The following is a 23,111-nucleotide window of genomic DNA, read 5'->3' on the forward strand; positions in this document are numbered from 1 at the left end:
CCTTGGCCTCCCAGAGTGCTAGGATTACAGGCGTGAGCCACCATGCCCGGCCACTGATTGAATTTTGAAAGTTGAACCAGCCTTGCGCACCTGGAATAAATCCTGTTTGGTCTAGGTGTATGATTCTTTTTATACATTGCTGCATTCAGTTTGCTAATTTATTGAGGATTTTTGAGTCTAAGTACATGAGAGATATTGGTGTGTAGTTTTCTTTTTTTATATATATTTTTTATCTGGTTTGGGTATTAAGGGTCATACTAGGTTATAAAATGATTTTGGAAGTATCCCTTCCTCTTTATTTTCTGGAAAACGTTATATACAATTGATGTTAATTCTTTCTTAATGTTTGGTGAAGTTCTTCAGTAAAGAACTGATCTGGGCCGGGCATGGTGGCTCACGCCTGTAATCCTAGCACTCTGGGAGGCCGAGGCGGGTGGATCGCTCGAGGTCAGGAGTTAGAGACCAGCCTGAACAAGAGCGAGACCCCGTCTCACCTAAAAATAGAAAGAAATTATATGGACATCTAAAAACATATACAGGAAAAAAATTAACCAGGCAGGGTGGTGCATGCCTGTAGTCCCAGCTACTCGGGAGGCTGTGGCAGGCGGATCGCTTAAGCCCAGGAGTGTGAGGTTGCTGTGAGCTAGGCTGACGCCACGGCACTCACTCTAGCCCTGGCAACAGAGCGAGACTCTGTCTCAAAAAAAAAAAAAAAAAAAAGAAGTGATTTGGGTCATGAGATTTCTTTTTGTGGAGTTTGCTTGAATTGCAAATTGAATCTGTTTAATAGTTACAGAGCTATTAAAAGTATCTAGTTCATGTTGTCGAGTTGTGGTAGTTTAGGTTTTGGAGGAATTGTTCCATTCTGTCTCAGTCGCCAGTTTTACGTGTGTATGGTTGTTTGAGGTCTTCCTTTATCATTGTGGTATCCGCAGCGTCTGTGGTGGTGCCTCCCTCCCCGCTCATTCCTGATGCTGGCGCTTTGCGTCTTATCTCCCCTTTCCCTCTGTCAGTCTTGCTAGGGGTTTGGTGATTTTGTTATTCTTTCCAGAGAACCAGTTCTTTGCTTCATTGATTTTCTCTATTTTTCTGTTTTCAATTTCATTGGTTTCTACCCTTATCTTTATTATTTCCTTGCTTCTACTTGCTGTGGGTTTATTTTGCTTTATCTGGGTTCTCATGGTGTAAATGTAGATTATTGATTTGAAATGTTTCTTCTCTTGTGTTTAGTGCTATAAATTTCCCTCTCAGCATGGTTTTAGCTGCATCTCATGTATTTTGATATGATGTATTTTTATTTTCTTTCTAAATTTCCTTTGATGCTTCCTCTTTGACCCATGGATTGTTTAGAAGTGCTGCTTAATTTCCAGTCATTTGGAGATTTTCTGTTGTCTTTCTATTACTGATTTCTAGATTGATTCCACTGTGGTCAGAGAACACTTTTTATGATTTTTAGTTCTGTAAATTTGTTGAGGTTTGTTTTATGGCCTGTGGTAAAGGCTCCAAAGTCACTTGGGGGAAAAATGTATGTTCTGCTGATGCCGAGTGCGGTGTTTTGTGTGTGTCAGGAGAGCTGTTGGTGCCTTGCGTGGTTCACGTGTCTGTGTTCTTGCAGCAGTGGTGTCGGTTGTTGAGGGCGGTGGTGTTGATTGGCTATTTGTCTATTTCCCCTTTGACTTCTGTCAGTTTTTGCTTTATGTGTTTGGGGTCTTCTGCTTGGTGCGCACATTTAGGGTCCTTCCATCTTCCTGGTGGATTGCTCTTGTCATCATTATGTAATAAATATCCTTTTTGTTTTTAGTAATTTTCCTTCCTTTGTCATTACTTTATCTGTTATTAACACAGTGCTTCCTGCTATTTTGGTTAATGTCTGCAATGGTATATCTTTTCCACATGTTTGCTTCCCACCTACTTATGCTGTTGTATTTGAGGTGAGTTTCTTGTGGGCAACATGTTGTCCGGATGATTTTTTTTTAAGTCCACTCAGCCAATCTCTGTCTTTTAGTTGGTGTTTAGACCATTTACATTTCAGGTAAATATTGATATGTTAGGACCTAAATCTGCATTTTATTATTCGTTTTCTTTTGGTTTTCTGTTTCTTGCTCCTCTTTTTCTTTTTTCTCATGTCCCTGTGGTTACTTGCATGTTTTAAGGGTCCCATTTAGGTTTATTTGCCATGTTTTTGAGTATCTTGCTGTGTGTAGCTTGTCAGGGGTTGCCCAGGGTGTCACACACACGCAGCTTGTCATAGCTGGCTGGAGTCAGTGTGTGACCACTGCGTGTGGCGTGCAGAAACCTTATTTCCACTTAGCTCCCTTCCCCCGACTTTTTCAGCAGTCGTGGCTGCATCACAACATTGTGGTCGGCGACGGCACTCATGTCACGGTGGTCCCATCAGATCATAATGGCGCTGACAATCCTACTGCCTTGGTGACGTCACAGCTGTCCTAATGTTGTGGTGCCGTGTGCGTCTCACCTGCACGTGGTGATGCTGTGTAAGCAGACCTCCCGTTCTGCCAGCCAGACTTGCACACGTATGTTCAAGTGTTGTTATTCGTGATAGTGAGTATTAGGAATGTAATTGTCTACTGGCTGATGAATGGATATACAAAGTGTGATGTATCCATACAATGAAATATTAGTCAGCTATAAAAAAGAATGAAGTGCTGATTCATACTATAGTGTGGATGAACCCCGAAAACATGATCTCAGTGAAAGAAGCCAGACACAAAGGCCACATGCCGTGTGGTTCCGTCTATACAAAATGCCGTGACAGGCAAATCTGCAGAGACAGAAAGTGGGTCAGTGGTTGTTGGGGGCTGGGGCGGGGCGTGGGGGCTTGCAGGTGCAGGGTTGCTCCGGGAGGTGACGAATTGTTCTAAGTTTGACTGTGGTAACTTTGTGAATGTCCTAGAAGCCATTGAATTGTCTACTTTAAGTGGATGAGTGGTGTGGTACGTGAATCACCTCTCAAAGCTGTTAAAAGTTAGAGATGGTATTATTTTAACTGCATGCGGAAGAAAATGAGTGAAGAGGTTAGAAATATACATATAGCAAGGTTTTAATGATTTTCTCCTGGGAGCCTAGTAGGTCTGTCTGTGATAATTTTCCCACTGCTATATATACTTCTCCAGATTTTAGGAAAACCTCTCTTCTGGTTTTAATAAGCAGGGAAATTTTCTACTTAAAAAATCAAAGAAATGAAATTAGTGTTCTCCTTGTCACGCTTCAGTCAGAGTTCGCCCTGACCTTTCCCAGGGAGAGAGCGAGCTGCTGCCCTCCAGCGTCGCCCAGGCGGAGAGCGGGCCGCGGAGGCCGGTGCTGGGAGCCGGGCCTGCTCGGGCTCAGCCTGCAGCCCTGCACTGGGGGGCCGCGGGGGGCTGAGGTCGCACCACCGCATCCAGCCTGCGCCAGAGCTAGACCACGTCTCTAGAAAAATTAAAACCAAAAAATGAAAATTGGAAAAAGATATTCATACGCATATTAAAGAAAGAGGGTTATGGTTTTATTTCATAAAGATGCTTTATACATTGGTAAGGAAAATATGAATGATGCACTTTAAAAGCAGCTAAGCGGCACGAACAGTTACTGTAGAAATGAGTGAGGCACAAATGCTCCCTCCCGGCACAGAAAGGCAGGAGCCCCTCTTACCTCTCACACTGCCAGCTGTTGAAGGTCGGTGCCGCCCAGCGTGGGGAGAGGGAGCTCTTGGCATGGCGGGTAGCAGGAGTCGGAGCCGCCTCCTGGCAGCCACTCGGACAGCGTCCCTGGTACAGTAGGATCAGCTTCCCCCCCACCCCCTCGGACAGCGTCCCTGGTACAGTAAGATCAGCTCCCCCCCACCCCCTCGGACAGCGTCCCTGGTACAGTAGGATCAGCTTCCCCCCCACCCCCTCGGAGAGTGTCTCTCATCACACGAAATGCACCTCCCTGTGTGGCCCCCACTGCGTCCACCAGTGTGCCCGGCGCGATGCCTCGTCACCGTGGCGTAACGAGGACCGGCAGTCTCGTGCTTAGCTAAGTAATTTTGGCACACGTCAGGGGACACGTACGCAGCGCTGAGACAAACTGGACGAGTGTTAACACAGAACCTTCCCCAAAACATGTTCTGTGCAAAAATAACTCACGGTCCGCTCAGGCAGGGGCGCCGGCGCACGGGCCGCGGCTGGAGGGAGGTGGCCAAGATGCTGGCCCATTGCAGGCCCAGGAGCTGCCGACGCTCCCCACGGGCCGTGTGGGCCCCTGTGTGCCGAGGGTGGGGGTCACTGGAGCTGTGGGGGGAGGGCTGCAGCCCCCTCAGTGGCGGCCACAGGGCCGGGCCCCGGCCAGGCGGACGGAGGACTGCGGGGCCCTGGCTGTGTGGTGGCTGGCCAGGCTGGGCGGTTCCTGCCAGGGCTGCGACGTGGGCCGTCGGTCCCCGTCCGCAGGGGTGGACTCTTCCGAAGGCCTCAGGGACTTTCCCCAGCATCTGCTCACGTACCTGTCATTGGGTTTCTCAGGCCATCTTTCTCTGCTTCCAGCTCCCCTCTGTTCTGGTTCCCCCAGGAAACGGGCAGTCTGAGACACATGTTTCCAGTGTGGCTTTTGGCGCCAGGCTGCGGGGAAGACGCTCCCAGGAATGAGATGGGCGTCTCCCGCCGAGGAGACCTCGAACCAGTTTGCACTGCAGGGTGGATAGCTGAGCTTAAAAACACACGTGTGTGAAGATGACACACACACAGTAGTGCCTTTCTTATGAAAATGTGTAGGTGGAGATCTTAACGTATCCCGAGATCTGGGAGCATGTTCTGAAAGGAGCCCAGCAGAGAGTCACGGGGCTGGACGTGGCCGCAGGGCTCCTGGCTCGCGAGGACGAATGTCCTACTCGGGGCGCCAGAGTCCCATGGTCAGGCTGCGTGTTGGAACGGCTGCGAGGGTGACATGGCCTCGCGAGGAGCGTCACGGGCCAGGCCCTGGGGAGGAGCTTTCTCCCCCAGTGTCCACCCGCACGCGAAGGCTGCCAGGGGGCGTTTTCACATCCGAGAGAACGTGCCTGCTCCAAAGTATTGATCGCAAAGCAGTCCACCTTCTGCGTTTGATTTAAGGAACTTAATTTCTGAAATTAGTATGACTCATGGGTTTTATTTTAGCATTTGAAACTAAAAATGTGTATGTGTATGAATTTACTTTGTAACATGTTAAAGAAAACAGTGTAAATCACTTAATCGAGTTCTAGAGAAAACGGTTGTGGAAGTGACACACTGTGTCTGTCTCGTCCCCAGCGTGGCCGTGGCCGTCCTGCGCGTGCTGGTGCTGGCCGGCCGCACGCTGCTGTCGCTGGCCGCCGTCCTGCTGCTGTGTCTCGCCATGAAGACCTTCCTCGTGGGCCCGTACTACCGCAGGCTGCACGCGGAGAGCAAAGGGGGCAAGGAGATCCTCATCCTGGGGATGTCTGCCCTCGTCTTCCTGATGTTGACGGTAATCCTCAGATGGGGCCATTTGTGTCGTCTGATTTGTCCTCGGTTTCCCCGGAAGCTTGTGAGCAGTTCTTGATCTTTTTGTTTTAATAGTGGCGAAAGCCTTTGGAACACTGGCTGGTGTTTGCAGTTCCGCACAGTCACCGGGCTGCCCGCCACACACGGCACAGCCAGCTCCGCCCGCTGGTCTGTTCGACTCGTGCCCTTAAGCCCTTTGCTGACGTGTTACCTGTGTGTGCTGCATTAGACACACGTCTGCGGCCATAAACCCATCCTTTGCTAACGTGTTACCTGTGTGTGCTGCATTAGACACACGTCTGCGGCCATAAACCCGTATAAACACCAACGTCAAGCCATGTTACTGTGTTTTAAACTTTCAAAGAGCTTTGCAACTAAAATATAAGATTACGTTTTGAAAATAACTTTCAGTTGTTTGATGATAACCAGCCCGTTGTCGGTGCGCACCTGGCTTGGAGGGGCTCACTGCGGGCAGCAGCTGCTCCGGCGGGAGGGCAGGCTGTTCACGGGAGCAGGAAATGCCCCGGACGCCCAGGAGCGGTCGAAGTGGTGACCTCGCCATGCACTTTGTCACACAGCCCAGCAGCTGCCCTCCTGGACGTTTATCCCAGAGGAATGAACTCACTTCACACCTTTATTAGTATCAGCCAGAAACGGTCTCAGTACCCTCCAGTGGGTGAAGGTCAATCCTTGCGCCCTGCACTATGGGATGGGACGCCCCTCTCAGTGAAACCACACGGCGCCCGGTGGTCTCAGACGGGCACCCTCGTGGTCTCGGACGGGCACCTTGGTGGTCTCGGATGGGCACCCTCGTGGTCTCGGACGGGCACCTTGGTGGTCTCGGACGGGCGCCCCGGTGGTCTCGGACGGGCGCCCCGGTGGTCTCGGACGAGGCTGCGGCCCGTGGGGCTCCGTTCGTGACATGGTGGAATTCAGAAGCTGAGGGCCAGTGAGTGGTGGCCGGGAGACGGAGGGCGGGGTGGGGACGTGTGCTGTGTCCTCACGCTGTCCCTGCCGGGTCCTGGCTGCGGCTCCGCCTGTCAGTGGTGGGTTGTCTCCCTCGGGGAAGTGAAGTCAAGGGCTCAGGAGGGTCCCGAGTTGTGTCTTGAAACTGCACCTGGATGGATAATTATCTCAAAAAGTTTCAATTAAAGAAGTAAATTAAAAATTATTTTCTGAATATGGTTTAATTGGCTGTGGTATTTTACAACATTGGGAGGAGACCCCAATTCGCTTCTGCCCAAAGCTGCTCCTAGTGATTCTGTTTTACGAATGGGGCTCATTTAAATTTTCACCCGGCTTTATCCATTCAGGGTGTTTTTACCTTCAAAAATAACTTCCAACAAATCTGTCTTATCTGGACGGCTTCCATGCTCCTTCCAAGCAGCTCCACGAGCTGAAATTTCTCTCCCCGCTGGCGCTCTGCACCCTGCCTCGTGTGACCGCGTCCGCAGAGCAGCCAAGCCGCTGTGTGTCCCGGTTCCCTCCCACTCCGTGCGTCTGTCACGGTTTATCTCCCACTGTGGGTGCCAGGGCTTGTGCGCATGCAGGGCTGTGTACACTCAGGGCTTGTGCACACGTGGGGCTGTGTACACGCGGGGCTATGCACATGCAGGGCTATGTGCACGCAGGGCTTGTGCGCACGAGGGACTGCGTACACGCAGGGCTGTGCACATGCGGGGCTGTTGATAAAGCCTCGGCAGGTTCTCACACTTGTGTTTGAAGCGTGATTGCGTTTCTGGTGCGAGCACGGTGTGTCTCAGGCGGAGTGGCTGGGTCAGAGCACAGGTGCTGGCCTGCGGGAACTGCCTGGTGTGTCCAAAATGCCGGACGGACGCACACCTGGTGAGAGCCCCTTGCCTGCCTTGCTCTTGGTGTGGTGCTCGGGCTTGGCCTTCGTCTCCCTGGTTCACAGCCGTCTGGGGTCCTCCTCGGACGTGCCTGTTAAAGTCTTCAGGCCGTTTTCTATAAGATGGCGATTTTCTTACTCATTTCTAAGGATTGTTTATTTATATTCTGGCAAATTTTTTGTTATTTTTTTACTGAGGTGAAATTCACATAGCATAAAATTCATTTCAGCATTTTAAAGTGTGCGGCTTGGTGGTGTTGAGCACGTTCACAGCGCTGCGCCCAGTCACAGAGCATTTCCGTCCCCCACAAGAAAGCCCGTACCCCCCAGTCTCCCCTCCGTCCCTCGTGACCCCGGGTCTGCGGCCTGTCCCTGCGGACTTGCTGCTCCTGGACCTTCTGTGGAAGTGGCGTGTGCACATGTGGCTGTTTGTGCCTGGCTCTTTGACTCGACCGTCCTCAGCGTTTGTCCACGGTGGAGAGGTGCCGGTGCCCACTGCCGTCCGTGCCCACTGCCGTCCGCACCAGACGCGTCCTCGCCCGCGTCTCCTAGCTCAGGGCTCGCCTTTTGCGCTCAGCGGCGTTGTGTGGGGAACAGAAGCTCTTAACTTGAGTGTGACCCAGTTACCGACTGTCCTAGTTGCGGCCGCGCTTTCTGTGTTCTGCAGGAAGATCTTTGTGCCCTGGAGCTTGGTGACGTCATCTCAGGGCCCGTTGCTCCACCCTCTGGTTCAGACCCACAGTCCGCGTGGACGTGGCTGTCGTGTCCAGAGTGAGCTGGTGGACAGGAGCTCTTTCCCATGCAGTGCTGAACGCCACGTGCTGGAAACCAAGTAGCCATGTGTGCACATGTGTGTGAGGCATGCATGCATGTGTGTGCTTCGTGAGTGGCGTGTGTACAAGTGTGTTTTGTGAGTGGTGTGTGTGTGTGTGTGTGTGTGTGTGTGCTTTGTGAGTGGTGTCTACACGCATGTGTGGTGTGCGTGTTTCTGGCTCTGGGTTCTGCCCCTCTGCTCACCTGCCCCGACACCCCCTGACACGCCCCGACGTGCCCCATGGCTGATCCCTGGTTGTGTTCAGGCCCCAGCTGTGTCCCGTGTCAGGGCAGCCTTGGCCAGATGCACGCTCCTGCCCGAGTCTGCGAGTCGTTAGACGCAGCGTGTCGGCGTCCGTGTGGGGCATCCGTGGACACTGCGGTGGATCTGCCGCCCGTCGAGGGAGCGTGGCCCCGCGAGGTGTCGGCGAGGGAGCGCGGCCCCGCGAGGTGTCGGCCTTCCCTCGGCTCATTCCGGCCGCTCGTGCTTCCCTGCCGTGAGGGAAGCAGAGTCGTCGTGTTGGCCTTGAGCTTCTGCACTTCTGTTGGATTTACTTCTCAGGGTTTGTGTTTTTTGATGCTATTGTAAGTGGCCTTCTTTTAAAAGTTCATTTTCTGTTTGTTATTGTTCTCGTCTATGGTTTTATTTTGAAATGCAAACCACCTTTCGAGTTGTTTCGTGTCAGAGAGCCTCGCTGAGGACGCGCCTGCAGCCTTGGCTGAGCAGAAGCATGATCGGAACCCATGGGCCGCGTCTGTCCTCCCCTCTGGCCCGGCTGCACACGTGTTACTGGATCCGCCGTTTCTGGGTTTGCCGGCTCTCTCTGGTTCATGTCACTTCAGGGCCTGGCTCTGCGCCCTCAGTGGTTTGAGGCGGGAGGCAACGACGTTGTCTGGGTCACTCTAGGCTGCTCGTTGAGTCACGGCAGAGAACGTGCATCCCACATGCGGGGAGTAAGTTTGGGAAGGACTCCTACCGCACAGTCTCATGGCAGTCTACACGGATGTTTCCGATATTTCAAAGCAGCATTTTCCTCCCCGTGTGGCGCCTTCCGTGGCTGTGTCCTCCCGCGGGCCCCTCCTCCGCCCGTGAGGGCCGACACGGGCCACGTGGCCACGCTCCACTGTCTGCCTGGGGGCCGTGGTCCTGCGGGATCGCAGGTCACTCGTGCGTGTCCTCGTGTGACGTTCGGCCTCCCTCCCTCAGGTCACAGAGCTGCTGGACGTGTCCATGGAGCTGGGCTGTTTCCTGGCCGGAGCGCTCGTCTCTTCCCAGGGCCACATGGCCACCGAGGAGATCACGTCCTACATCGAGCCCATCCGTGACTTCCTGGCCATCATCTTCTTCGCGTCAATAGGTCGTCTTTCTTCTTTACGTTACAGTCGTGTTTGTCGAGTGCTTGCAGATGAGGTCTGTGATGTGTGTGTGTGTGTGTGTGCTTGTGTTTTGTACAGCAGACAGTTATTTGAAAAATTAAATATGAGCCACACATCTCAATTTGGATTGCTAGTGGCCAGAAACTGTTGTATGTTTTTCTAGGGCGTGAGGAGAAATCTTATTTTATTTTTTTTAATTTATTTTTCTTGGAGACAGAGTCTTACTCTGTTGCCCGGGCTAGAGTGCAGCTAGCCTAGCTCACAGCAACCTCAAACTCCTGGGCTCAAGCAATCCTCCTGCCTCAGCCTCCCGAGTAGCTGGGACTACAGGCATGCGCCTCCATGCCTGGCTAATTTTTTCTATATATATTTTTAGTTGTCCAGATCATTTCTTCCTATTTTTAGTAGAGATGGGGTCTCGCTCTTGCTCAGGCTGGTCTTGAACTCCTGACCTCGAGCGATCCTCCCGCCTCGGCCTCCCAGAGTGCTAGGATGACAAGCATGAGCCACCGCGTCCGACCAGAAATCTTATTTTAAAAGAGGGAAAAGAAGCCCTCGAGCCCACGGATTAGTGGTGTGCGTCCCGAGTTGATCAGGGTGTCAAAGTCCCCTGGTGTTATTGTATTATGATCAATCTCTTTAGATCTATTAACGTTTGCTTTATATGCTTGGGTGCTGTTGGGTGTATAGATATTTAAAATTGTTGCATCTTCTTGCTACGTTGATCCCTTCCTCATTATACGGTGACCTTGCATACCTATTTTTACGTCCTTGCCGTACAGCGTGTCTTATCTAAGTACAGCTGCTCCTGCTCTGTTTTGGTTTCGACTTGCAAGGAATATGTTTTCACGCTCACCCCTTCACTTTCCGTCTCCACGTGTCTGTGCAGGTAAAGTGGGTCCCTTGAGGGCAACGTGTGGCTGGGTCTCGTTTCTTTATCCGTCAGCCACTCTGTGTCCTTTAATCGGAAAATTGAGTCCATTTACCTTGTGCTGTTATTGATAAGGAAGGACTCATTACTGCTGTTTTGTTGCTTGTTTTCTGGTTACTGTGACACTCTTCTCTTCCTTTCTTCCTGTTTTCCTTTGTGGCTAAGTGATTTTCTCAGGTAGTGTGTTTTAATTTGTTGCTTTTTATTTTGAATGAATCGATTATGGGTTTTTGCGCTGTGGTTACCGTGAACATGTCTTTGCTTACAAAAAGCATTGTATAGATAAAACAAGTTATTTAAAGAGATGATAGCTTATTTTAGATCACAGATAAAAGAACAGAAACAAACAAAAGCAAAAACCCCCACAAAAATTCTGTACTCTAAGTCCATAGCCCCCATATCTTGACTCTTGGTTGTCTCAACTTACATGTTTTTATATTACCTGTGTCTTAGCAGGTGGCTATATCTATTTTTTTTTGATAGATTTGTCTTTTACTAGAGTTATAGGTGGACTGCACATAATAATAATTATGGTAACAGAGTTTTCTAGGTTTGTCCATGTAATTTTATAGGGGGTTTTATACCTTGAAAAGTTTTCTTTTTGCACTTCAGTGTTTTTTACTTTGAGATTGAAGAACTCCCTTTAGCATTTCTTACAGCACAGGCCTGGTGGTGGCGAATTCTCTCAGCTTTTGTCTGTCGGGGAAAGACTCATCTTTCCTTCACATTGGAGGGATAATTTTTATGGGTCCGGTATCCTTGGACGGCAGGTTTTTTCTTTGAGTGCCGTGACAATGTTCCGCTCCCTCCTGGCCTGAGTGTTTCTATGGGGAAGTGTTGCCAGGAGAAGCGAGCTCCTTTCTCCGTTGTCTGCCTCTTTTCCCGCTGCTGTTGGAGTCCCCTCTGGGTTCTGGACCTCTGGGAGTGGCACACTGACTGCCCTGGGGCGGTCTTGCTGGGGTGGGTCTGCTGTTCTCAGGCCTCCTGGGCCTGATGTTCCCGTCTTTCTCCAGTTGGAGTTTTCCGTCATCACTTCTGTGAATCAGCTTCCACCCTGGCTTGTGCTCAGCTCCCCCGAACACCAGTGGTTCTTGGATTTGCTCTTTTGAGGTAATGCGCTGCCGCTGGGCGGACAGAGGGCCGAGTGGCCGCCTACGTGTCCACGTGTGGTTTCCCAGTGAGCGCGTGAGGCCCCGGGAGGAGCCTCGAGAGCAGAGAGAGAAAAAATAGTTAGGGAAAATGTTTCCTGTTGTGTTTCCAAACGTGTGAGCCAAACAAAAAAGGAAAAGGAATGTTGGCAACAAACGTCCCCTGAGCGTGGCACCCCGGCGCTGACGGGCTGTACAGACAGGCTCGGGCGCGTTTGCATCTTGGCTCGAACTCTCCCATGAAGGGACCTGGGCGAGCGCCTCCCCGGCACCGCGCCGTGCCCTCTGCGTGGCCTGCTGGAGGACGGTGGCTGGGATCACCCGGGACCGATGGGTTCGCTGCGTTCGCTGGTGCTTTTCGAGTGCACTTGCAGGAATTTAGGACTGTTTTTTTGAGACACAGTTTCTCTTTGTCACCCTGGGTAGAGTGCAGTGACGTCATCGTAGCTCTCTGCAGCCTCAGACTCCTGAGCTCAAGTGATCCTCCTGCTTCAGCCTCCCAAGTAGCTGGGACTACAGGCACCACCAAACCCAGCTAATTTTTCTATTTTTGGTAGAGACGGGGTCTCGCTCATGCTCGGGCTGGTCTCAAACTCCTGAGCTCCAGCGATCCTCCCAGAGTGCTGGGATTACAGGCGTTTAGTTCTTTTATTGCAACAGGTTTTGTGCACACTCAGGTTGTAGCTGCTTGCGAGGTGAGTGTGAACTGGCGGGAGCGTGTTCCCGTGGGCGTGAGTAACTTGTCTGACCTGTTTCCAACAGGGCTCCACGTTTTCCCCACGTTTGTGGTGTACGAGCTCACCGTGTTGGTGTTCCTCACCCTGTCAGTGGTGCTCATGAAGGTAACGCGGCCGGGTCAAGTCCACGGTCCTCTGGTCTCATGGGCCGCAGGGCACAGCCTCCTTCCTGGGGGCTGATTTCCAGCCAGCGACCGTGTCACGCGTGGGGAGCCAGCCCCGCCCTGCATCTGGGGAGCCCGTCTGTTGGGGCTCTGCCTCTCGCGGCCGCCTCCTGCCCACGACTCGGAGGAGGCTCCTCCGCGGCGGCTCGACCGCTGCGAGGAAGCAGGTTTGGGTCGGCTCTGGGGGGACGGTTTGTCAGTGTGATCCCTTGTCTCGGAATCGCGGACGTTGAAAATTGGGACTTCCCAAAAGCTGGGAAGGGAGAAACTCCTTTCTAGATCCTCAAGATGGGTCCTTGGGTTGTGATGTTGACCCTTGCGGCAGACGCCCTCCTCTTGTGGCAGATGCCATGTAGGTTTTAGGGGCCTGAGACTTGCACGGGCACTTTCCACCTGTCTCTTCTCGACGACCTCCGGTTATCAAGTCGCCTGCATTAACGTTTAAGGTGTGATTACCTGTTCAGCAGGCATCTGGCTTTCTAGATTGCAAAATTTGACTTAAAATATTTCCATTTTAAGGAGCCAGAATCCCTGACAGTTGTTGGGGTACCCCACCCGCTCTGGGCTGCTGACCCCAGAGACATACGTGTCTCTGTATTATTTTTTAAAATTTCCATCTTGGATGATACATGACATTTAATATTTAATACCATTAGTTTAGTTTGGGATAAAGGCTTGTTTTCTGCTAGTGAACCAAAATCCCGATTTTGCTGCCTTCTGTGTGGATTTATTTAAGATATTTTGCACTATTTGGTGTCTTCTGGGCATTTGAAGTGCCGATGTGTGTGTTTGCTTACTCTGTAGGTTATTCAAGCACTGTCGTGGCATTTCAATATTTCCTATTTCCCCTCTGGGTTTGCTGTTTGTGTATCTAATTATGTCCGGGCTTGTGCCCTGCGCCGACGCGGTAACCGCTCTTGCAGTTTGTTTTGGCAGCGCTGGTCTTGTCCCTCGTCCTGCCGCAGAGCAGCCGGCACATCAGGTGGATCGTGTCCGCCGGGCTCGCCCAGGTGAGCGAGTTCTCCTTCGTGCTGGGGAGCCGCGCGCGGAGGGCCGGCATCATCTCCCGGGAGGTGAGTGCCCGCGCGCTGCCCTGCGTGACCACGGCCGTCACGGGGGTCGGGTGGGGCCCAGCGCTGTGCGCTCGAGGTCCGGGTCCAGGAGGCGGCGGCTTGTCCAGGCCCCCATGGGCGCAGAGCCTGACGCGAGTCTCTGTCCGTGGCGGGCACATGGGGGACCCGTGGCAGGCTGTGCAGCTCTCTGCTCCCACGGGACGGGGAGCTCTGTGGGTGACGTTCCCAGTTAGTGCTGCTTGAGCCATCACGTTGCCTTCTACAAGCATTATGATGAAGGCACTCTGATACTAGTATTTCCCGTGGAAAGAAAACTAATTTTTTAAAGCTAAACTGCTAACATATATGAATAACATCTGAGGGACATGAAACATAGATGTGGGCTGAGTGCTTTAGAAAAGCTCCCGTTATGAAGAATACACCGTGAAATGCCCCTGAGCGCACAGAATTGAGGGGTTGCCTCTGTGTGCTTTGTACACGAAGAGGACAGGAGCAGGCTCGGCACTGAAGCGCAGTGGGCATCGTCGCTGAAGTGGACTCAGGTCCAGGCTGCCCGCAGGGCTCTGCGCGGGCCTGTCCACGTGGCCGTGCCACTGCAGGGTCGGCCCCCGGGAGCGCAGCCTGCGGGACGTTGCCCTGCGATTCCTCGGGACTGGCCACGCCCATCCAGTGACTGTCCCATGTCAGTTCGTGCCACATCCAAATGCCATCTCCCTGTGGCTCTGCTCTGATGTGCCCTAGAGATGTAGCACTGACCCTCCAGTTTGCGGGTCTCCCTCCTGATGCTCAGTGTGACCGCGCTGTGTTCCCTGCTGCAGGTGTCCCTCCTGACACTCAGTGTGACAGCGCTGTGTTCCCTGCTGCGGGTGTCCCTCCTGACGCTCAGTGTGACCGCGCTGTGTTCCCTGCTGCGGGTGTCCCTCCTGACGCTCAGTGTGACCGCGCTGTGTTCCCTGCTGCGGGTGTCCCTCCTGACGCTCAGTGTGACCGCGCTGTGTTCCCTGCTGCGGATGTCCCTCCTGACGCTCAGTGTGACAGCGCTGTGTTCCCTGCTGCGGGTGTCCCTCCTGACGCTCAGTGTGACCGCGCTGTGTTCCCTGCTGCGGATGTCCCTCCTGACGCTCAGTGTAACAGCGCTGTGTTCCCTGCTGCGGGTGTCCCTCCTGACGCTCAGTGTGACCGCGCTGTGTTCCCTGCTGCGGGTGTCCCTCCTGACGCTCAGTGTGACCGCGCTGTGTTCCCTGCTGCGGATGTCCCTCCTGACGCTCAGTGTGACAGCGCTGTGTTCCCTGCTGCGGGTGTCCCTCCTGACGCTCAGTGTGACAGCGCTGTGTTCCCTGCTGCGGATGTCCCTCCTGACGCTCAGTGTGACCGCGCTCTGTTCCCTGTTGCGGGTGTCCCTCCTGACGCTCAGTGTGACCGCGCTCTGTTCCATGTTGCAGGTGTCCCTCCTGACGCTCAGTGTGACCACGCTCTGTTCCGTGTTGCAGGTCTACCTCCTTATCCTGAGTGTGACCACGCTCAGCCTCCTGCTGGCCCCGGTGCTGTGGAGAGCCGCGATCATGAAATGTGTCCCACGACCAGAGAGACGGTCGAGCCTCTGACCGCGCGGAGATGGCAGTGGCCCTGGGAAGGGCCCTCGCTGGGGCAGGGAGCACGTCCTTGGGAACAGGACACACTAGCACAGACATGGTGTTTTCCTGGCTTCTCAGGATGTTCCTGTCATGTTGTAGAATTTTTCAGAGTAATTTATTTGTAGTCAGCCCATCATTTGCAGTAGAACTATGACACTGCATTTTACAAATCGCCTTGAATATTTTGCCTGGATGTGCCTTTTTTCCTGAAATTATTATTAACTTTCTATTGTTAATTCATTAGTTTATGATTTTTTTGGTAAAGAAGAAAAATGAGAAAGCTTTTTTAATTTGTTGTACAGCTTTAGAATTATAATCCGTTGGTCGAATATTTGTTATTAAACATTGCTGTGAAATGAAATTTTAATTCTGGTATTGAGTTTGGAAGCTTACTTTTGATCCTTAAAGCCTATGTTTTCTAAAATGAGACAAATATAGATGCTTATTTGCCTTTTATTTTGACTATTTTAAATAAAACACTTTCCTGTCAATTTCTATTAGGTGTAATCACTCTTAAAATATTTGGTTTTGAGTCACAAAGAGTATGCATTCTTTGATAAAAATCATTGGTGATCAGAGTATAATTAATTGAAATTTTTGAAAATCTGTTTTATTAAGTTTTGTGTTGAGTTAATCTTTGCATAAAAGCTCAGCCAATTTTTTTATTAAGGTGATTCCTATATTACCATACTAGTCTGCAAGAGGCCAAATTAATACAGTACTATTTGAAAAGCTCCAGTTCTAACTTTTGGCATTTGAAAAGCGTATTTTGGCTGTTACGTGCCCATTTTACAGAACCACACAGATGCAGATCCGGCCGTGAGCGGGTTTCTCTAGGGTCAGCGACCCAGTCCGCTCTGCGCTGCTGGAACAGAACGCTGGAAACGGGGGGATTTATAGAGAACCCGAGTTTGTGTCTCAGTTCTGGGGGCTGCAGGTCCAAGCCCACGGCGCCGGCAGGTCAGGGCCTGGTCTCTCTGCTTCTCAGAGGCGCCTGGAGTGCTGCGTCCTGGGAGGGCAGGCACGGGCCCCTCCCGCAAGCCGTGCGTGAGGCCGGGACCCCGTCCTGCCCGGGGAGTGCGTTCTGACTAGCGCCTGGGAGACAAAAACACTCAAACCGCAGCGGGCCCGTTGTTATTTTTTCAACGGCACTCATTTCTTTATTTGACAGGTAAAATTGAACTTATTTATTGCGTACAACATAGCAGATACTTTAAACCTGTTTTTCTGTATGTATTTATAGCCTAAGTTTGACCAAAATACTTGAGATAGAGGGACAAAACGCCAGGTGTGATTATGTTGGCACACACAAATTGGGGGTCGCATTAACATGAATGAAAACGCTTTGAAGTAAGTTGTGTCTGGTTTGAAGCAGATTAACAGAGAAATGATATGAACGTGCTTATTTTTAGAAAACAGCTTTGGGCTTATTCGTTTCTAAATGATACCAGATCTCCCGCCACCATCTTCCCCACCGCTTGGTTGGGAGCGTCGGCGTAGCCGCGTGAGTGGGCGAGGCCTGGGCGCCGCCTGCCTGTCCCACGCCAGTGGCCGACAGGCTCTTTGCGCCTGGGATGCTGCCTCTCCCCGTCCAGGCGTTCAGGACACAGTGGCGCTGGGGACAGGGACTCTCCTTTTGCATCTCCAGCCCTGTGACCACCAGGAGCTTTCAGTTCTGTTGAACTGAATGAAACCTATTTGGTGAGGGTGACATCAGGGCCCCCCGGAACGTGAACCGGCATCGCTCCGTGAGATCAGAAATCAATGAAGCCACTTGGCTCCTGAGCTGTCTGCACTGCCACCTCTGCCGCGTCCCCAGCTGCAGCCTCCTCCAGTCTCCCCCGACCGCATGGCCCGGCCCCTTGACACCCGACTTCAGAGGGGCGCAGGCCTCTCCCCCGCTCCTGGCTCCCCTCAGCCTGCCCTGCCGGCCTCCCGTGTCCCCAGCGCAGAGCACGCCAGGCATCCCCGGAGAGTGAGCGGGAATCACAGGGTCGGGAGAGTCTGCGGAGGCCAGCTGGCTGGTGAGGACATTTTCATCTGAAATTTTAAAATCTGTGTCTGGTTAGAGTCAGTCCCTGCCAGATCTGCGTCTCAGACCGCATTGCTGAGGACGGGTGTGTCGGCCACCTGCATGGCAGCACCAGAGTGGGGGTGACGCTCAGGGGACACGTGTGTGTTGGTGTCCCCGTGTGCAAGTCCACGGCGCAGTCCCCAGCCGGGACCTCCCTCCACCTCCCCGCTCCCTGCCCGTGGTGTCCTGTTAATTTTCTAACTTAAAACAGCCTCTCAATCGCCTGTTCTCTGTGCTCACAGAACAATTTTATTTCTTGTTTTTACGTTTCTGCTCCTGTCCTTTCCACGGGCCTCACGGCTCCCGGAGCAGAGCTGACGAGGCTTCCGTCCCACCGAGCCCTCCGCACGGCCGGGGTCTGGGACGTGGGAGCCCGGACGCTCTCTGTGTCCGCGCGGTGGGACGGGACAGTAGAACTTAAAACGTGACTCAGTTGGATATTTTTAATCAGGGTGCTTAAAATTCTTGGGAAAATGAGCAATGGAAGAAATCACAATATTTGGGAAAGACCAGGATGTTACTATATGAAAACATGAAATTTTAGCACATCACTAAACGTCATCACCAGATTTCAAAGCCAAATTTGAAACTGGGAAAAGTATTTTCAACATATATGATAAAACATCCTAACACTGGCACATGATACGCAGTTAATATGTGTGTTTTGAATAACAATGAAAACTTATAGTATTTTTATTAATGTCATGGGATGTTATGGTGACTGTGTGGAAATAGCTAAAAGACTTTGAGAGCTGTTTGGTTTCTGCGTAATTTATTCTGCACAGCCTATTCCCACGGCGATGGAGCAGCCGCTGGAGGGCCTGGCGGGGCTGCCCTCCCCGTCCTGGGCACCTGCCCCCTGCCCAGCCCCCACCCCCCACCCCGTCCTGGGTACCTGCCCCTTGGCCCAGCCCCCACCCCCCCACCCCGTCCTGGGCACCTGCACCCTGCCCAGCCCCCACCCCCCACCCCGTCCTGGGCACCTGCACCCTGCCCAGCCCCCACCCCTGTCCTGGGCACCTGCCCCCTGGCCCAGCCCCCACCCCCCACCCCGTCCTGGGCACCTGCACCCTGCCCAGCCCCCACCCCCCCACCCCGTCCTGGGCACCTGCCCCCTGGCCCAGCCCCCAACCCGTCCTGGGCACCTGCACCCTGCCCAGCCCCCACCCCCCACCCCGTCCTGGGCACCTGCCCCCTGGCCCAACACTGGTTAGGATGATCTGATTAGTATTAAATAGAAAGGAGATTCTCTCCCAATTATTTTGCAAATTTCAAAATACAGTGAGATTGAACAGATAGTAAGATACACAACCATATATAGGTGATTTTTTTATCCTTTTGCCAACTTTATTCTCTCTCTCCCATCTGAAAGTATACACATAATAACACACATTTTTTCTCTTAATCATTCGAAAGTAAAATTTCAATATTATGACACTTAGTACCTAAGTTCATCACTATGCCTCTTCTAAGAATAAGAATAATCTCCCACACGAGCACAAAACCATTATCACACTTAGCAAAATAACAATTTCTTCTCTTACCTAATATTTGGATCATGTAAGCCCTTTCCAGTTGTCCCCAAAATGTCCTTTATACCTTCTAAAAAGTAGTTTTATTTAGATATAATTCACATACCATTCACCCATTTAAAGCACACAATGGGTTTGGTATTAGTTTTTAAAAACTATGGTAACACACACATATATAAAATTAAAATTTCCATTTTAACCACTTTAAGTGTAAAATTCAGTGATATTAATTACATTCACAATGTCATGCAACCATCACCTCTAAGTCTTTCCAAAACTTTTATCACCCCAAACAGAAACCCTGTAATCGACCAGGTGTGGTGGCTCATGCCTGTAATCCTAGCACTCTGGGAGGCCGAGGTGGGAGGATCGCTCAAGGTCAGGAGTTCGAGACCAGCCTGAGCAAGAGCGAGACCCCCGTCTCTACTAAAAATAGAAAGAAATTAGCTGGACAACTAAAAATATATAGAAAAAATCAGCCAGGCATGGTGGCACATGCCTGTAGTCCCAGCTACTCGGGAGGCTGAGGCAGGAGGATCGCTTGAGCCCAGGAGTGTGAGGTTGCTGTGAGCTAGGCTGACACCACGGCACTCTAGCCCAGGCAAAAGAGCAAGACTCTGTCTCAAAAACCAAAAAAGAAAGAAAAAAAACCTGTAATCATGCTCCCCACAGCTACTGGTAACTGTGAATCCACTTTTTGTCTGTATGAATTTACCTATTCTGGATATTTCATATAAGTGGAATCACACAATATTTGCACTTTGATATCTGGCTTATTTCACTTAGCATGATGCTTTCAAGGTTCATCCATGTTGTAGGATGTGTCAGAATTTCACTCCTCTGTGTGGCTGACTAATAGCCCGTTTTTGTCTGTGCCACATTTTGTTGATCTATTCATCTGTTGATGGGCACGCAGGGTCTTTCCACCTTTTGGCTTCTGTGACTAGTGCTGGGGTGAGCATCGGCATAAACTTCGAGCACATACACCTGTGTGCACACAGCTGTTCTTTGGAGTCCGGGGGACGGTTCCAGGACCCTCCGCAGACATCGAAATCCACAGACGCCCTGGTGGCTTATACAAAACGGTACAGTGTTTGCATAGCCCACACACGTCCTCCTGTGTACTCCAAATCATCTCTGGATTACTGATAATACCTAACAATGTAGCTGCTAAGTGGTGGTTACACTGTATTGCTTAGGAAATAAGGACAAGAAAAGAAACTCTGTACATGTTCAGTGCAGATGCGGCCTTCGCAGGCCTGACTACAGTCTCCATCCAAGGCTGGTTGACTCCACGGACGTGGAACCCACAGAGCTGAAGGGTGACCACGCGGTGTTCTGTGATACGCTCTGTTTCCACGCCTGTCTCATACTGAGCCACCTCACATTCCTCGAGTAAACCTCACCCGGTCACGGTGTGTAATTTAATGAAAGATGTGAATCTATAAATGCAGGAAGCTCAATGAACTTCAGGTAGGATAAACTCAGAGACCCCCAAGACACATAGACAAAGAGAAACAAGAAAGAAGTGATCTGTCCCTTACGAGGGATCCTCAATAGTGTTCTTTTTTTTTTTTTTTTTTTTTTTTGAGACAGAGTCTCACTCTGTTGCCCGGGCTAGAGTGAGTGCCGTGGCGTCAGCCCAGCTCACAGCAACCTCAACCTCCTGGGCTCAAGCGATCCTCCTGCCTCAGCCTCCCGAGTAGCTGGGACTACAGGCATGCGCCACCATGCCTGGCTAGTTTTTTCTATATATATTTTTAGCTGTCCAAACCATTTCTTTCTATTTTTTAGTAGAGACAGGGTCTCGCTCTTGCTCAGGCTGGTCTCGAACTCCTGACCTCAGGCGATCCTCCCGCCCCGGCCTCCCAGAGTGCTGGGATTACAGGTGTGAGCCACCTCGCCTGGCCCCTTAATAGTGTTAACACCAGTTTCTCATCAGAAGCTGTGGAGGCCAGAAGGTGATGGCATGACACACTTAACGTGCAGGAAAAAAACAAAACAAATGAAAAATCCTCTGCCAGTCAGAAATTCCATAATGTATCTGGAAAAACTGCCCTTCAAAAATAAGAGAAATATTAAGATATTCCCTAGATAAACAGAGGCTCAGGGGGTCTGCTGCCACTAGACCTGTCCTACAAGCAATGCTCCAGGGAGTCCTTCGAGGTGAAATGGGAGAACACTGGAAGTCACCACAGGAAGAAACGCAGGTCTTTGGTGAACACACGGGCAAATACAGAAGCCAGTGTCACTGTGTTTTTGGTTTGTGACTCCACGTTTTATCTCCTACATGATTTAAAAGATAAATACATAAGAATAATTATAAATCTATGCTATTGGGTAGAAAATGTATGAAGATGTAAATCGGTTAAACTCACCCATCAAAAGACATAGATTGGAAGAGTGGATGAGAAAAAGTTTCCGTGTGGTGTCTACAAAAGACTCACTTTGGATCTGAGGACTCTCACAGGTTGAAGGTGAAAGGGTGGGAAAGTATATTCCGTGCAAACAGCAACCGAAAGAGAGCAAGGGTGGCTGCACTAACGTCAGACAAAGCAGACTTTATGTCAAAAACCGTCTCCAGAGACAAAGCAGGATACTATATAGAATGGACGATTCATAGAAGGGCCACTTCACCAGGAAGATGTAGCGATGATCAGCATGTGCGCTGAACGTCGGCTCTGCCCAGGACTGGAGGGAGGAGCCGGCGTCCCCACCGCGGCCGGAGGAGACCTCGGCACCGCCTTGGTCCTGGACGGGCAGCCAGGCGGGGGCCAAGGGGGCAGAGGGCGTGGACACCCCCGTCATCGCTGGGCCCCACGGGCGTGTGCAGAGCACTGCACGAAGCAGCAGCAGATACACGTCTTCCTCAAGTGCACATGGAACGTTCCTCAGCACCTCGTCCCTGGAGACACCTCCCACACCGTGAGAGACGGCAGCCGTCAGAGTGGGTCTTACTTGGCGTCTGTTCCCTGCGGTGCTTCCCACTCACTCATCCACCCAGAAAGCAGGTCGGTTCATTGAAGAATTTTAGGCCAGAAGTAGCATGGTCTAATTTGCATTTTTAAAATGCCGCTCTGGCTGCTGAGCAGATAGCAGACAGAGGAGGACAAGGCTGGAGGGAAGGGGAGGAGGGGGAGTGGCTCACAGCCCTTGCTGAAGAGGATGCCCGGGTGGCCAGGCTGGTGGCGGGGAGACGGAAGAGAGTGGAGTTCGAGACACAGCGAGTTGGTGACAGGCGGCAGGAGGGAGGCCAGGAGAGCTTTTGACTTGCAGGTCCGTGTGAGCCTGCAGCGAGTGCGTGTCTGCTCGCTGACCGTGGCCGCGTTCCACGAGGAAGGAGGGGACAAAGGAGAACACGGATCTCCCCGAGAGATCTCCCCACACGCCACACAGCCTGGACGTGACCCGAGCCGGAGCAGTGCCAAGTGGCTCCAGCAGGGCTGTGGTGTAAATGGCCGAGGAGTCAAAGGATCTCCTTATGGCACAAGCCAGAGAACATTCCAGATGAAAGCAAATGGTGATGTCTAAGTAAGAGGTAAAACCAGCAAGATAAACTTGGGTGAACTAGATTTTTGTAAATTAGATAATATGTCCTCTAGAATTGTCACATCCAAGGGTAATTCTGAAAGGGCTCTGGCTTTAGACGGGAAATGAACGTGAAAGTCTTTAAGACCGGCACAATACTTGTTTACACAGGGTGACAGCGAGCTTCCAACAGCGTGGCCGTGCGGCCCGGGCCGCCGTGGCCCTCCTCCCAGAGGGGCACGTGTGCGTTTGGCCAGGAATTCTAAAAAGGAGCAATGATGTAAGAAAGAGAAGAGAAATAAAAGCGCTTTCTTGTGCCCGGGCGCAGGGTGGGGCCTCCTGGCGGGGGCTGCACTTGGGGTTGAGGTCACGCCGACTTTATTACGTGTCATGATACAAACAAGCAAAGTCCCCTACAGATGCCTTTATGGGTATTTTACCAAAGAGTGAGGAAATGCCGTTTGCTCCTCCCCGGGAATGTCATTTCTAACTCCCCCGTGAATTCCACGGGTCCCTGACTCTCCTCAGCCTCCCGCCACAGGCCTCGCGATGTCCCCATGGTCCTGGTGACCCAAGAAGGCAGAAAACAGGAGACGGCTGGACAAAGACCGAGGCCACTGCAGGGCGAAACCAAACTGGACGTGCGGCAGGTTACACAGGGCTGGCCAGTTCTCTCTCCTGAAGGGCAGCTCCGTGAGGACTGGCGCCCGAGCGTGGGCACAGGGCGCTTGGGAGACGAAGACTTTCCTCCTTACCCTGGACGGAGCTGGAGCCGTC

General features: G+C 51.8%; 1 protein-coding gene across 4 annotated transcripts in view; it reads left to right on the plus strand.

The window, feature by feature from the left end:
- The window catches only part of TMCO3 (transmembrane and coiled-coil domains 3), a 41,684-nt gene extending 25,993 nt beyond the window's left edge, over positions 1 to 15,691 (plus strand). For 3 of the 4 annotated variants that reach the window (XM_045566705.1, XM_045566702.1, XM_045566703.1), the window contains 5 exons: positions 5,262 to 5,457; positions 9,344 to 9,494; positions 12,355 to 12,434; positions 13,417 to 13,566; positions 15,057 to 15,691. In XM_045566705.1, the coding sequence (XP_045422661.1) occupies positions 5,262 to 5,457; positions 9,344 to 9,494; positions 12,355 to 12,434; positions 13,417 to 13,566; positions 15,057 to 15,170 (691 nt within the window). In that variant the 3' untranslated portion in view covers positions 15,171 to 15,691. Of the gene's footprint in view, positions 1 to 5,261; positions 5,458 to 5,549; positions 6,646 to 9,343; positions 9,495 to 12,354; positions 12,435 to 13,416; positions 13,567 to 15,056 lie in introns of those variants that run through there. The other variant, XM_045566706.1, reaches the window with a different exon arrangement.
- The last annotated feature ends 7,420 nt before the right edge of the window (positions 15,692 to 23,111 follow it).

The sequence above is a fragment of the Lemur catta genome, chromosome 13, assembly GCF_020740605.2.
Source record: "Lemur catta isolate mLemCat1 chromosome 13, mLemCat1.pri, whole genome shotgun sequence".
NCBI lineage: Eukaryota > Metazoa > Chordata > Mammalia > Primates > Lemuridae > Lemur > Lemur catta.